Source organism: Neomonachus schauinslandi, chromosome 4 (assembly GCF_002201575.2).
Source record: "Neomonachus schauinslandi chromosome 4, ASM220157v2, whole genome shotgun sequence".
Lineage (NCBI taxonomy): Eukaryota > Metazoa > Chordata > Mammalia > Carnivora > Phocidae > Neomonachus > Neomonachus schauinslandi.
Genome location: NC_058406.1, coordinates 149,912,973 through 149,929,441, shown reverse-complemented (window position 1 = coordinate 149,929,441; position 16,469 = coordinate 149,912,973). Strand labels below are relative to the sequence as shown.

General features: G+C 42.3%; 1 protein-coding gene across 3 annotated transcripts in view; it reads left to right on the top strand.

Moving 5' to 3' along the window:
• The window catches only part of NIPAL2 (NIPA like domain containing 2), a 75,007-nt gene extending 61,848 nt beyond the window's left edge, over positions 1-13,159 (top strand). For 2 of the 3 annotated variants that reach the window (XM_021688689.2, XM_021688690.2), the window contains exons 7-11: positions 1,925-2,060; positions 3,971-4,059; positions 7,889-7,952; positions 9,110-9,204; positions 10,567-13,159. In XM_021688689.2, coding sequence (XP_021544364.1) covers positions 1,925-2,060; positions 3,971-4,059; positions 7,889-7,952; positions 9,110-9,204; positions 10,567-10,679 — 497 coding nt within the window. In that variant the 3' untranslated portion in view covers positions 10,680-13,159. The remainder of the gene's footprint in view (positions 1-1,924; positions 2,061-3,970; positions 4,060-7,888; positions 7,953-9,109; positions 9,205-10,566) is intronic. The other variant, XM_044914655.1, reaches the window with a different exon arrangement.
• Positions 13,160-16,469: the final 3,310 nt, after the last annotated feature.

The window sequence follows — 16,469 nt, the reverse complement described above, 5'->3', positions numbered from 1 at the left end:
AAGTAACTTGCGGAGTTACAATAGAGTGATTAATCAGTTGATGATTGTACATGCTTTGAAAATACAGTGATTAACTATAGCAAGCCGATAGTTGGTTTAGCTGTTTCATAAAAAAGTCTACTTTTGCTTTTGTTTTGCGTTTAAGTATAATTTAACATCAGATGGTAGTTGCATTAGATGACCTTGAAGGGCCTTTGCAATCCGAAGGTTGTGAGGCTAATGGAACAGTGGGTTCAACTCCTTCCCATTAATGATCCCTTTGGGAAACCTGGCTGTTCGGACCACAAGACCATAACCACATTGTGCTCTAATTGCAAGCAAAATTTTGAGGAGGAAACCAAGGTCCCTTAAGAGCTAACCTTACAAACTTAAACCATCAAGTGACACACATCATTGCAGATATTTAAAATTCCTAGGTTAGCTAAGGTATGATTATTGTCATAATCTGTAGAAAACATGTAAAATGATGAGGTCAAAAGACATTTTGAGATGAAGAGGAGCCTGGTTGTAAGGACCTCTTTGTTCAGATTTGGGGTTTGTTTTTAGAATTTATCACCTGTTCTCCGTTAATTATGACTCTTAATGGAAAGAAAATGTCTAATTTGGAAGGGTGCCGTGGTACTCTTCAAATTAAAGTATATTTTCAGTTTTTGGAAAGGAGATTGTGGGAGGCTTTCCCTGGTTAGCCATCAGCTGCTATTTTTTTTTTAAAGATTTTAATTATTTATTCATGAGAGATAGAGAGAGAGAGAGAGGCAGAGGGAGAAGCAGGCCTCCCACGGAGCAGGGAGCCCGATGCAGGACTCGATCCCAGGACCCCAGAATCACGACCCGAGCCGAAGGCAGACGCCCAACCATCTGAGCCACCCAGGCGCCCCCATCAGCTGCTATTTTAAACTGATTTTATATATACATATAAAATATATGAAAGCTAAAATATTCAAAAGCTAAAAGGGATAAAGCCCACATATATTATGACCAACAGCACCAACGATAATGTTTCTCCTTCACATTGCCTTTGATTATAGTTATTTGATTTCATGTAAAAATTATTTTTTCACTTTCTGTAGGTTTCAGCTAAGTTATGGAATTATATGCAACATTAAATGAACAAAAACAGAAAGAAAACATGATTTTCTTCCTACAGAGACATGGTGCTTCTAGAAAATGCTTCATTGCTTTCATGTTATAACCTTATCAAGTCACTTCATTGCTATTTGGGACCTATGAAAAATTTGTTCTCCTATGGATATGTTCCTCTTTAGCATATAGAGAATAGACATTGCTTATGTAAACCTTAGATTTATGGTTGACTCTTAGAAATGCATACTCAGCTGTGGTCCTGCTTCCTATTACTGTCTTTGTAAAAAAATATATATATATATATATTTCATGAAACGTCTAGACATTTATGAACAAAAAAGCTCATACAGAGACTCAGTACAACTCTTAGTAAACTCACAGAGTGAGCTGCCTTCCACACTCCGGTTTGCTCATCTGTTTGGCTTTAAATTTTTTTCAGTATAGTTTAATAGTTATTTTCCCCTTCGTGTCACATGGACTGTCTGACTTTTCTTCTCTCCCCCTACATTGTTTTCTGCTCTCCCATCTCCTAGTAATTATAGACTCTGAGGCATCCTTTCAACAGTTAGGGCTGGAAAATAAGCATCTTGCCACAAAGATAAAAAGCACCCTGTCGCACAGCAGATCTTTAGCTGATTTAAGCAAATTCAGAGTCCAGCGCGGCTTCGGGCGAGAGAACTACTGGTTGTCTGGCACCCCGTCCTACCGCCACCTCATGCGAGCCTGCATTCCGAAAGCATAACGGGGGTTATTGACGGCGCCACTGTGCAAACTGGAGATATTTGTTTGTGATTCTGTCTCAACAATGTATTTTATTTGTGTTTCTTGTTTTCTTTTTCAGCCTCGCTGACTGTTATCTCGGTAAAAGCAGTCTCAGGCATGATCACTTTTTCTGTGACAGATAAAATGCAACTAACTTATCCCATCTTCTATATCATGTTTATCATCATGATCGCATCTTGTGTTTTCCAAGTCAAGTAAGTTAGCTTCTACATACTCACTCATCTTTCAACATTCCTGTGCTTTTCTGAGCATTAATCTTTATTGGCATCTGTTGATAATTAAAATGAGGTGCAACTGATTTCTAAGGGTGAAGGGTCTACAGCTTATCCTCAGCCAGCATGCCTCGCTTTATCCTTCGTGTCCAATAATAAGTTTGTTTTTTTTTTTTTTTTTTTTTACTGAGCATTGCCTTCATGTCTTGTGAGTTCTAAAGTATGGCCGTAATCTAGCTAAGTGCACTTTGATACTTTCCTGATGCTCTTCTGCTTGTAATTAATATCCATCGTACGCAGGTTGTCATTAGCAATAAATCAAAGGGGCAGGTCCACATCCAGGATTTCATTCTAAATATAGGAAATACATGAACCTTTCACCTTCATCCTTAGCTCACGCTCATTAATTGCCCAGGGATGGACAAAACCAGACGTTTGGCCGGGAGGGAAATCCTTTCCCCCAGAACTTTGCGTCATTGGCCAGAATTTTCTTTGTACCCCTGGGATGGCGGAATGATTGTTTTATGTTTCTCTGGGGGCCTAATGGTGGTGACATGGAACATTTTAAATTTCTGTTCTCTCTCCCCCCAGCTCCATCTGCTCCAGTCACTTCCCCTCCATTTCACATCATGATTATGCCTTTGCCTGCGAGGCTGTCTTTAGTCAGCCAGGAAGTTTTCTGTTTATCCCAAAATGCTGTGCAAAAGCACCATCCCAGTGTCCGCTGGGAAATCAGAGCCTACACTCAGGAAGAGAGCGCTCCCCTTCGCAGGCGCTGGCGGTCAAGTCTAATAGCTGTGGGTCGGACATGGGCCCTGTTGCAAATGGAATGTGGACAATGACTGGAGAACCCCAATGCTTGGTCACTGTTTCACTTGTCATTTCCTTATGAGAATGAGTGTGTTTCTCAGGCTTGGCTCTCTCTACTTTGTTTCATCTCCCTTTCTTCTTCTGAGTTCATCAGCACTGCTAGAATATCTTTTGGAGTTTCAAGACGAGCATTGTTATCTTTCAACTCCGCTTTGTGGGTTTCAGTGGCAGGTAGAACTGAAGGTACCCTGCATTTTCCCATCCCCCTTGTTCTAGTCCCTGCCTCTGCCACACTGGAGCTACGGTGAATGCACTAGAACCGTAGGACTAGCCACCCAGTGAAACCGCCCGAGGATATGTGTTTGTTCACAGATACGTACATATATGTACACAGACGCACACGTATACGTACGTAAGTGTGTGCACATGGGCACGTGTGTACACACACACGCTCAGGCACACCTGGGCTCTACCCACAGAACATTTTTTTTCAGTTGTGCTAGAATAGGACCTAAGCATTTTTTTTTTAAATTGTCCAGTTGGTGTCAGTGACAGGGCAGTGCATCGTCTTTGGCGGGGCTGGAACCACGCTGGTGGCCAGAGTGAGACGCTGAGCTCCCACATGTGCTCTGCAGCTGGCGTCCTGAGCATTGTTTTCCAAACGCTGAACATTCCTTCACTTCTCCATCTTCTTTCTTGGCATGTGGCATGTCAATGGATAGCTATACTATTCCCCAGATATGCTATTTAACAGATTCTAGGGTCTATCCTAATGAATCAGCTCCAGTGTGATACTGGTCCAGCAGCTTGAATTGCTTCCAACTCAAACTTCTGTGGCCTCAGAATATGATTAATTGCTTTTCATTGTTACTGTTGTTGGTTTAAACAGACCATAAAACCTGACATCTGATCTCATACATCAGATGCATATAAGCAATGACTGCTGATTGAAAATGCCCTTTTACTGCACTTCCTCTCCCTTTGTAGTTGTAGCTTAAGGACATGCGTTTCTTGATGTTATTGTTAACTTATTGCTGAGCGTCTCTTAAAGCCAGGGCTTCAGTAAGTGCCTCCTGCTCTAGGTTCCTGAATCAAGCCACGAAACTCTACGCTACGACGATGGTGGTGCCGGTCAACCATATTTTCTTTACGACCAGTGCCGTTATTGCAGGTGAGCTTTGGCTTTCTATCCTTAGGTGATTCTACCCCCACACCAGGCATAAATCAAGTTTCTGTCGGAGTAAATGAGACGACCAAGGAATCTCTAGTTTATAAGGAACTGTGTAGCCCACGTCATATTGTCCTCACCTCTGCCCAGGACTGAATTTCCTCCATAACGTCCCCTAGGATGGGTTATTCTGCTTTGTGTGAAGGCTCCCCAGGGCTCTCTGTCTCCAGAGATAGCGCAGTCCTGTTTTGGATCACTCTAATTATTTGGAGAGCTCAAATGATTAGAAAGTGTTTCCTTATACTGGCCTTGAAACTAGCCTCCCTGTGAATTCAAGACTCTCATCTTAGTTCTGCTTTCTGGAGTCTTCTCCTTGCCAGCCCTTCTGATAATCAAAGCAGCTGAAGGGTCCTCTTGTATCTTCTCTCTGGACCAAACATCCCTATTTCCATGAACGCTTCCCTCCCTGTCCCTCACTGCCTTGATCAGACAGAGGGATCCAAAATTGAATCCGAAACTGAACCAAGTGTTCCGGGGAAGGCCAAGCAGACGAGAATAGAAACAACTATCCTTGCTGCTCTGACCTCTATTTTTCTGCTCTTATAGTTCTTTGGTATTTACTGACAATTATATATATATGAGACACAAAAGTGTTCTTAAAAAAGCACAAATTTGAAACTTGATCCAAATCAAAATACAGTAGATTCCAGTATCTCACTCCTAAGTTTAGTACTGGTGTGGCCTAGTTTACTGGCTTATTGTATATATTTACTACCTTCTCATATTGGAAGTTCATTTCCCAAAGCAAAATTTATGCATTTTGGAAGCAATTAAGGATTATGTTTCCTAATTGGCACATCTTTCTTATTTCATGGCAAACAATGTGACTGCTAGTGGGCAGTTTTTAAGAGTAATCGATGCATTTTTTTTTATTTCCCAAAATTGAACCTTACTTTTAAAGAGAAAGATCATATACCAAGACATCTGATTTTTTTTAGCATTTTATGCTTGTTGACAAAAGAAAGTAAGAAAAGACTGCACATTTGTGTGCCCTAGAATTACTAGAAAAAAAAATTAATAGGGCCAAAAAGAGTTGCAGGCATGACATACGTCCTAATAGTTAATATTAATGTTGTAAAGATGTATAAAAAAAAAGGTAGTTCCCTTGAAAAGAACATTTTGTAGGAGGACCAACAGGGCTGGAATCTCAATACTCAACACACCAAGTAATTGATGAGTCAGGGAGGCTGGAGCTTTCTGGGAGCGATCATTCATTTGCTGTTGCTGAAGTGTGGAATGGAGGTGAAGCTTCTTGACTAACTTTCCCTTTTTGCCCCCATCAAAAAGTCTAGCTTAAGATTAAAACGCAATACCATATTTTGCCTAGAAACTAGTAAGGTTTCTGTTTAGTTCTTTTTGTTGCAATAACTGAGGCCGGAGGAGCTCTCGTGGAGTTGGGTGGCATGGACCGCCCTCCTAGGGCTCAGTTTCATAATCTTTATCGAGAGCCTGAAAAATGTTTCTAGTCTCTGATCCTACAGCTCAACAACAACAACAACAAAAATAACCCAGTCTAAAGCTGGGCAAAGGCCTTGAATAGGCACTTCTCAGAGAAGATGTACAAATGACCAATAAGCACATGAGAAGATGCTCAACATCACTAATCCTTAGGGAAATTTAAGTCAAAACCATGAGGAGATACCACCTTATACCCATTAGGATGGCTACTAGCAAAAACAAAACAAAACAACAACAACAACAAAATTAACAAGTATTGCTGAGGATGTGGAAAAATTTGAATTCTACACACTATTGGCGGGCGTGTAAAATGGAGTAGCCACTATGGAAAACACTATGGCAGTTCCTCCAAACATTAAACATAGAATTACTATATAGTCCAGCAATTCCACTTCTGGGCACACATCTGAAAGAATCAAAAGCAAGGACACGAAGAGATACCTGTATGCCTGGGTGATAACAGCATTATTCACAATAGCCAAAAGGTGGAAGCAATTCAGATGTCCATTGATAGATGAGTAGAAAGTGAAAATGTGGTATGTCATACAATGTAATATTATTCAGCCTTAAAAAGGAAGGAAATTCTAACCCATGCGACAACATGGATGAACCTTGAGGACATTATGCTGAGTGACATAAGCCAGTCATAAAAAGACCAATGCTGTATGTTTGCACCTATATGAGGTATCTGGCATAGTCAGACTTACAGAAATGGGCAGCAAAGTGGTGATTGCCAGAGGCTGGAGGAGGGGCAAATGGGGAGCTGTCCTTTAATGGGTATGGACTTCCAGTGTGGCCAAGTGAGAAAGGTCTGGAGATTAGTTGCTCAACAGTGTGAATATACTTCGCACAACAGCTGCAAACTTAAACATGGTTATGATGGTAAACTTTAGGTTATTTGTATTTTACTACAAATTTTTTTAAAGATTTTATTTATTTATTTATTTATTTATTTATTTATTTATTTATTTACTTATTTGTCAGAGAGAGCACAAGCAGGGAGGAGGATCAGAGGGAGAGGGAGAAGCAGGCTCCCCGCTGAGTAGGGAGCCCGATGCGGGGCTCGATCCCAGGACCCATGACCTGAGCTGAAGGCAGATGCTTAACAACTGAGCCACCCAGGTGTCCCTTTACTACAAATTTTTAAAAAGATGTTTCTACTCTTTACAAAAGAAATTCTGCTTTAAGGGGCAATAACAAGAAAAATCCTAAAATACTGAGAAAAAAAAAGAAATATGTACAAAGAAGTTTATTGCTACTTGACTAAAGCAAAAAAATTTCAAAACTGCTTAAAATGCCCTTAGAGAAATGAATATTATGGTACATCTGCTTAGAATAACATGGAAACATTAAAATGATTACAAGGAAGTATGCAATAACATGGAAGAATGCTCTCAAATTGTTTATCCACTCGACAAATATTTATTAGAACTGGACGTGGCTTCTGCCTGAACGAGGTTTATTCTCTAGGTGAGGAGATGGGCTTCTGAGAGTGCTCCTTGGGTACAGGACTCTTGCTTGTCCATCATGGTAGCCACGGTACCTCGCATCGTGGCAGGCACTCCATAAATATTTGTCAGCTGACTAGCCAGGCTAACACCACACACACACACACACACACACACACACACACACACACACACACAAACACAAATTCAGTTCCACATAATACATAATTTAAAGATACCTTTAAAAAAGAAATAACTCTCTGAAGGCTTTGGAACCTTAGACCAAGAAGAAGCCATCAAGACCAACACGGAGAGAAGACAAGTTTATCAGAAGAAATAACACATCCAAGTTTTCCTTCCCCCAAAAGGGAAGAGCAGAAGGAAGAGAAGGGAGGGGGGCTTGGCAGTGAGAAACAGAGCTGGGGAGAATGGTTCCCACGTCCTCCAGTGCGTGAGCGCGCACGAGGCATTGCCAAGAGCATCAGCCTGGGCAGCCAGGCGCTGTGCTGAAAGGAATGCCGTGTCCCGGGCCCCAGAGTGTAGGTGGGAAATGTCACCAGAGTTTTTTTCCTTGCCTCTTCCAGTGGGACAAATCCTAGACTGGATAAGATATTTCTATTTCCAAAAGCCATGTCAGTTGTGTTGATTTTATAATAATAATGCATTATATAAAGTCTATGAATCTATGTTCTTTTTGAAATTACTGAAAATGTAAGTGTGGCATGCAAATATTTTTAAACTTAAGCTACTGAATGTGCATTTTAAGGGTAATTATCCTTAGAAAAAAATAATACATGAACATAATTTGAAAGCTAGTATATATATTCTTACCCTGAAATTAAGTTTGTCTTTTATTCCTGTTATAGGTATCATATTTTATCAGGAGTTCCTTGGCGCAGCTTTTCTAACTGTATTTATATATATTTTTGGGTGAGTAGATGTCTCATAAGTAAGGAATGTGAAATCCTATTACTTTTATGTAGGATTTTTGGCATTATATCTGAGGTACAGAAAATTGGAAGACAATATAAGAAACATTAGTTTCCTGAGCTCTTAAAAGAAACATAGTTTTCAATATAACACCCTCCACAGGACTCTGTGTCTTTGACTTGGTAATTTGGGTCTCTCTCTGAGGGTTCTGAACCTGGGGATTTTCAGTTCCAGCCAAGGTCTAGATAAATCCACCATCAGCTGTTGGAGCTACTCCATGACCTTTCCATGCTAAATCAGACCTATCTCGCTCTTGGAAATTTCTAGGTTAGAACTCACTCAGGAAGCACAGATGCCTCTAGGATTCTCTAGAATAAAAGGTTAAGTCTGGGGCAGATTATTAGCTTTGGACCTACTAACATCAGATTGGTAGTATCCCTTTCCTGTGTCTGGGTGCCCATCTTTAACCCTGCCTGGAAATTCGGTTGGCATCATTGCTGACATTCTTGCAAGCAGAGAGCAGAACTTTGACAGAACATCACCAATGTCTAAGATCTTCTGTTGGTTCCAGCTGGCCCTCCATTAATGCTTAGCTGTTTCTTGCTCTGGTGTTCTGCATGACCATTATTATGCAGACTTGAGCCCAGCTTATTTTCAGCGTAGAAAACCATCTAGCTTGAAAATTCAATTTCATAAGATACTTGGGCAAGCCTAAACTTCTAGGATCTGGAAACTATGACTATTCTTATGGCCAAGGACAATTAGATTTCTTAGAAAATTAAAGAAATATATATATATATATATATATATATACACACACACACATATACTTGCTCGTGTTGCATGCCAATAATGGGTCTGGGCATGCATGGGTAGAAAACGAGACCTAGTGTCTACCCAAAGGGTTTAGAGCCGGAATTAGCCTCCAGATGGTAAAAACCTGGAGCAGAGATTTATTGGAAGCTGCCCAAGTCTTGGTTCTGGGGAAAAATATAATTGGCTGCAGCAATTAAGACAAGTTCTAGGAGGCTTACCATGAGAAACAGGAAAAACAAAACCAGTGGAATTTATGTCATCATGTAGACTTATGGAGCTGTTATTTAACACCATGGGTTGTTTCAGTGTTCTTGTGTTCCTTATTAATATTGTTCTTACAGGTGTTTTCTGTCATTCCTTGGTGTGCTTTTGGTCACAAGAAATCGAGAAAAGGAACATCTGCCACAATCTTACATTGATTTTGGAAATATTCCTGGTAAAACAGTATATTCTTTAATTTATGATGGAAAACTTTATAAATTAGTAGTTGCCGGTATTATTTGGGGTGTTAAGATTAATAGAAAACATAATTCTTATAACCCAAGAAAATGTCTATTTGACCATGAAACCAGAGGTGATGTTTTAACTGTCAGTGTTACTAATCATTTATTTGAATGTTGGTTTTGCACAGAACACTGGGGATATAAGAGAACTGGCCCCATTTTCTTGATTTGGGGGATGTTGCCAATTTCTTTTTTTGGGTTCCCTTAAACTGAAAAAGGGTGGGGACAGAAGTAGGGAATGGCTATAGCAGGGGTCCCCTGCTGCTCAGAGAGCCTTTGAAGGAACTTCTAAGGACGGGAGCTTAGGCTGCCAAGGACCATCATTCCTGGCGAAGACTGCAGTGGCCTGTGCACGGTGGGGCCAAAAGGGACGTTCTTCACCGTCGCCTGAACAGGGAGAGCTTCTCCCCCTCCCCCTTGCGTTCTTCATCCCGATCCACTTCACACGCACCATCTTTGCAGTCCTCCGCTCTCACTGGGAAATAACTCACTGTCGTCATGTAGACAGCAGAAGCGATGTTCAGAACAAAGCAAATGGTGGGCTGTGTCCTCACCTCCTCCCCTGCCCACCCAGTATGTCCAGCTTTGCTAGGCATTTGGGGCAACCTACAGGTTTCTAGACCAAAGTAATGATGTTCTGACAGCTTCCTCTACCATTCTGTTAGGTCCCAGACTTCGAAGCAAAAGCCATTAAAGCCTTGTCCCTACAACTGAGAAAATATGACCCAAGGAATTCCGTGTTCTCTCTCCCTCTTGGGCCCTCTTACCAGCTAAGAGCGTTCAAGGCAAAGATTGGCATTCGTGGCAAAGTTGTGCATTATGAATGACTTGTGTGGTTAGGGGCACTTGGGTAGAAAATACCATTTGACTCGATTTTTCAGTTCACAAAGCCCCATACATAGGATCAGCAACAGCTTTTAGAAGCTGCTATGGAAATCTGCTTTTCTTTGTTGTTACGTGCATTAGAGTAAACACGGAAAAGGAGAAAGGACACTGGGATGGAAGGTGTGGAGATGAGTGGATGCTTCATGTTCATCTCTTGACCGATCCAACCCGGTTTCCATGCCCAGCCCAGGAGGCCCTGTGTGGCGGGGAGACCATTGTCTCCTGTGGAGAGTGTGTGGTCACCACAAGGGACACGGAGTTCTAGGGCCTTTTCTTCCTGACATTGATCTCTTCTGTGCAGAGGGTGACCACAGAGCACTAAAAAAAAAAGGGAATAAAATGTGGCCTAAAGAGAAGACGTATTCTTTTCTAAGAGCGCAAAAGATTTTTTGTGATCGTTATCTCCACAGGGAAACAAATGTTGGACAAAATACAACCAGATCCAAATGGCTTATCCTATGGAACTTTGCCTGATGGAAGTGACTCAACAAAGAGCCAAAGTGGAGAGAAGAAAGAGGTCTAAGCCGCGGCTGCTGGCCTGTTATTCGATACCACCTTTAAAAAACCTCCCTTTGTGTCCGCAGCTAGTTTGTGCTGACGAGCATTCCACGGCCCTTTAACAGCAGGGCCTTCCTAAGCTTTGACAGTCTCGTGTCCTCACGAAATGTAATTTGAAGTGTTCCCCACACCCTGGACATTCCCCTCGTGAACATCGAACCGGCTAGAACTTAATGAGAGCCTGGCTCCCCAAGCAGGACTGTCACACAAAAATGTGCATTCACTATTTGGCCACAGAACACACAGGCCGCCCTTCCCACACAACTTCGAGCATCAGCTGCTTTGTTTCAGAGAGACGTGTTCACCCCCCAACCTCACTCCTGGACCAAAAGTTTGAGAGCAGTCATTTCTCCTACGACGTCTTTTATGAGCCTCCCCCGTAAGGATATCACCTTTCCAGTCCTGAGTTAGAACAGTGAATCATCTTTTTTTTTTTTGAAAATGAGCCCTATTCTAACTGTCCTTTGGAAAATTAAGGGTATCTTTAAAATGAGAGTCTGTAAGTGGCATTCTGTGATGGTGTATACCTTGGCTGGTGAACTTTTTCAGATAAAGAAAGCAATTTAAGAATTAAGACCAATTTTTCAAAAACTATAGAATGATGGGCATTTTCTTCAGCTATGTGATCCGATTATACTTGAGTTGAAACTGAAAACTTCATACCCTATGCTGGTATTCGTATCGTTCTCATGACTTACCTAGTGGATTTGTTGCATGTTTTAACTGTAGACGCAAGTCTCAAAAATTGTATTTAAATTCTTAGTGTTATTTTCACTAGCACACCATTTCCTTCCCCAAGTTATTATCTCAAGCTTTATAAATTCTTCTAGGCAAGAGTAGAGCTGTGAGTAGAGAATTGGATTTTAGCCATTTAAGTCTGTAGACATAGCAGGTGACCCAACCTGAGTCTAGAGAGGAAGGTTATGTGCTCCTGGACCTGAATGGCTTTTCTGCTGCGACTAGTCACATATCTACTGAGATTCATTTGCAGATAGAGTCCATAATCACATGTGTTATTAATGATCTACTAATATATTTAAATGACAAGAAGAGAGCTAGCCTTCATTGTAAGCAACATCAGGTAAGAAGCCCTATCCTGAATGATATTCCATAAGCTTCCGGTCACTTCTGACATGTCATTCCAAGGTTGTTCCAGCCAGTTGTCTTGCATTTGTAAAGGTGGTATAACTCAGAGCTGTTGAGACTGCAATCTTAACTGCTTTGGGTCTTTTAGTTTTGTTCTTTGCCGTAACCTATACTCCTGGCCAAACCTGGCCACAAAGGCAAGATTCGAATCCATCACCAGTGTATGAATAATAACCTAGAGCCTGTGTCTGGCTTTTGAACTCCCAGTAAGAATTCCTGCTATTGTGGAAAGTATCCCCTAATTCAAATAAAACAGTCATATAATTTATGGCATGTTTTACTGAATTGGTCCAACATGTTGGCACTGGAAGGCTCAGCTAAGAAATGTGTCTGGTGTCTTAAACTACAGATTTCTGATGACTCTTAAAAACCGGTTTCAAAGACTGAAAATATTTAGACTAAAGAGTTTCACTTGAAGTAGGACTACATTTATAGCTACAGCACGTGGTTTTGAGCATTGTCGAATTTGGTACAGACACAAGCATGATGCCAATACTTTAGAAGTTGCCAACATTTGCCTTTTAAAAGTTTTGAGAAGTGACATTGACTTATGCACATTTAAGCAATCCAGCAATGCTTTAGAAGTCCAGGCAACATGTAAAATATACTGAGACCTAATTTTACTTTCCATACTCTTTCTTCAAAGCAAGGTGAGTAGGAGTTTTAGTTGTACTGGCTCATAAGATTTTTTAAATTACAAAGTGCATGACAACAACCAAAGCCAACCCAGTCCTTCTCTTGGCATTGTGAACTGGGGACCTGTAGCCAACAACTTGACTCATTTGACTATTTGTCTAGACGAGGGGTCTGCAAAATTTTCCTGTAAAGACGCAGAGAGTAAACATTTTTGGGTTTGTTGGCCAACGTTGCCTGTCGCAGCTACTCAACTCTGTCACTCTAGCATGAAAGCAAACATAGCTAATGTGTAAATGAATGAGCATGGCTGTATGCCAGTAAAATTTTATTTACAAAAACAGGTGGTCAGCCCTAGGACTGTAGTTTGCCAATCCCTGATCTAGATTCCTTTACCCTTGCTGTGTAGTTTCTTTCCTGCTCCTTGGGCGTTCAGGAGTTGAAAAGGTGACACTTCATGATTCATGGCAAACGAGAATACTATGGGATTGTGGAGCCATGTCTTGATATTTACATTAGGATCTTGTTGTTTATATAAGATACAGATGGAAGCAATGAGTTTGTTATTGGTGCCCAGGTTTCTCTTGAAAGCAGTGGTTCAGGGGCGCCTGGGTTGCCCAGTTGGTTAAGCATCTACCTTCGGCTCAGGTCATGATCCCAGGGTCCTGGGATCGAGCCCCATGTCAGGCTCTCCTCCCCGCTCGTGCTCTCTCTCGCTATCTCTCTCTCTCTCAAATAAATAAATAAAATCTTAAAAAAAAAAAAAAAGCAGTGATTCTTTTGTGTCACTACCTGTATTGGAAGAGCCCCTCCAGTCCCACAGTCCAAGTTGATAATAGCTTCAGAAATAAGTACTAGTGACCTCTCATTAAAGCAGAGAACTTTCCCATCTGATTGTTTTCAGTTTAAGTGTTTGCTCATTCTATACCCATCGTACTTTGACTACGAGCATCGCTTGGGGAAAATATACAATAAAAACCTCTCAAGCGGTGACCCAGAATGTATTTTTCAACACCCCCATCCCACCCCCACAAGCTCCTGGAAATTCTGTTTTGTGGCAGAGAAAGAACAGGAAAGGACAGATCTCATAGATTATTGCAATTTCAGTGCTATTGAAGAGTAATGATGATAATGTGCAGGTTTGGCTCCAAAAGGAGCAGGTGTAACGGTGGACATGATTCAAATGGATTGAAGCCCTGAGCCAAATTCCTGGAAGCCAAGAACCCTCTTTACGCTCCCGTTTCCAAGCACACAGCTCCTCCAGGAATGGTGACTGCATACGCTCGGCCACACTCAAGGCTGCTTCATACTTGCCAATTTAATAGCGGTATTGTGGACATAAATAGAGCAGTTACTGAAATGAACCTTCCCGACACCCCTCCAGACTGCTTTACTTAAATTCCATGGCTGGTTATAAGGACGATCCTCGCACTGGGCAACCGCAAACATAACGCTTGTGTCTGGCACTAGTGGATCTGAGTGCTTTAGTGAGGTCGCTAGATAAAAACACCACGCATTTTGAACTTTTCAAATAAGATCTCAGAATTGAACCTACCATGATTGTGTGGGAAATTTAGGAGCTGCTTCTAATCGTTAGACTCATCAACAGTCTGGCTCTTATTATGGCCATCTTGAAATTAAAAAAAAAATCCACACAAACATGGTTTCCACGCAAATATAGACCAGTCTTGGGCTATTAAACTTAGTGTTTTAGCAATTGTGGTAAGCGCAGGGAAAAAGCCTTCCCACCCAGGAATTCTTGAGTCTGTCCCCTTTCTTACCAGCCCCGGGGCACCCCACCACATGCTGCCGGGTGCCAGGAGAGCAAATCAGTTACAGGAGCTATGTCCTGTCCAAGGAAACATTTTTTTTTTCGCAAGAAAGGGAGGAAACTCCTCCTTCAACGTCGGTCCTTATTGAGAGTTAATGAGTCCCAACCACAATGTAAAAGAGGAATATCAATTCCGATATCAAATAAATGTGGTGTTTCGGGATGCACCCAGCTGAGCCAGATGCTGCCAACAGTTTCATGGAGTTCCAGGCAAGATGCAGGATAGTCTCCGTGTTCCAGGAAAGAATCTCCTTCCCACGGAACTGGCAAGGGCCTAACGGAGAGGGAGCCCATCCGTTCCCGACGTGACCAGCTCGCATGAACCTAAGCCACTTTGCACATTTGAGCTGCTGCTACCCAGACACGAGCTAATCCTTCCAGCGTGCACGCATCCCACTTTTGGAACCTTTTCCTTCATGGTTCTAATTTGAAAACCAACCTCAGCAATTTTGTGAAGTTTGGGCTCTACTCCTTCTGTCCAAAACTCCTCACCTGAACCTTCTCAGCGCTCACGTGAACCAGGAAATGAACCAGCTCAGGAACTCTTGATCCAGGGACTCGAAGTTGGAGCTGTTTTCCTGATTACAGACTCATCACACGCCTCAAACTTAGCAGCTATTAATTCACTTAAACATAATTGATTACATACTATTTTCGATGTAATGTGTTTAAAGTTACTAGGACTATAAAAATGAATTAGACATGAAGACCAGCTCGCCAGGCACTGTGCTAAGTCTCTTACTTGTGCTAGTTATTGAGTCCCTACACTTTCTCTACCAGGGAGGTCACTGTCCCTATTTCACAGATTAAAAAACCAGGGCAGGAGGCAGGGCAGGGACTAGTGTAAGGCAAGAGAGGCATGGAATTTAAGGAAGCTCATAGAAACGTCCCTGTCAAGGTGGTGAGAGGGCTGACCCTACACCTGCTGGACCCTGAGAGTGAGTAGCTCCTTACATGGTGTGCCCTAAGCACCTCGGTGTATCCTGGCCCCAGCCAGAAAAGCAACGGGGTTTGACCAGTGTCATTCAGCTGGCAAGTGGCAGAGCTGGGATCTGAAGCCTGGACATCTAACTCTGCAACCCACACTCTTACCACTGGTGGCAATATGTCTACGCTGCACAAGCGAACATCAAGAGTGCCTTGGGGCACCTGGGCGGCTCAGCCAGTTAAGCGTCTGACTCTTGGTTTCAGCTCAGGTCATGATCTCAGGGTTCTAAGATCGAGCCCTGTGTTGGGCTCCATGCTCAGCGTGGAGTCTGCTTGAGATTTCCTCTCTCCCTCTCCCTCTGCCTCTTCCCCTGCTCTCTAAATAAATAAATAAATAAAATCTTTAAAAAAAAATTTTTTTTGGCAGAGGGCGCCTGGGTGGCTCAGTCAGTTAAGTGTCTGCCTTTGGCTCAGGTCATGATCCCAGGAGCTCAAGCCCTGTATCAGGCTCCCTGTGCAGCAGGGAGTCTGCTTCTTCCTCTCCTTCTGCCCCTCTCCCCTCCACTTGTGCTCTCCCTCTCTTTCTCAAATAAATAAAGTCTTCTAAAAAATCAAAATAAATTTTAAGTGCCTTAAAAGACTTGAATAAAGGGCATGGGAGCCCAGAGGAGAAAGAAGTCATTTTTGACCAGGAGGCAGTCTTCAAAAAGGAACTAGGGATTATAGTGGGTTAAATGGTGCTCCTCCCAAAAGATATGTCCACCTCCTAATCCCCAGAACCTATGAACATGTCCTCTTTGGCCAAAGGGTCTTTGCAGATGTCATTAAATTAAAGATCTCGGAATGATATCATCCTAGGTTACATCTTGGATTACCTGATCCAATAACAGGGGTCCTTAATAAGAGATGGAAGGGGAAAGGAGACAAACACACTGGGACGGGGGGAGCTACATGAAGATAGAGACAGAGATTGGAGCCATGAAGCCACAAGCCAAGGGATGCCGGGAGCCACCAGAAACCAGAAGAGGCAAGGAAAGACTCTCTCCTAGAGCCTTTGGAAGGAGCACAGCCCTGCTGACACCTTGACTTCAGATTTCAGGCCTCCAGAACTGTGAGAGAATGCATTTCTCGGAACCGCCCAGGTTGTGGTACTTGGCTGCGGCAGCCCTAGGGAACGAATGCAGGTCCTGAGCTAGTCTCTGAAGCACATAGAGAATT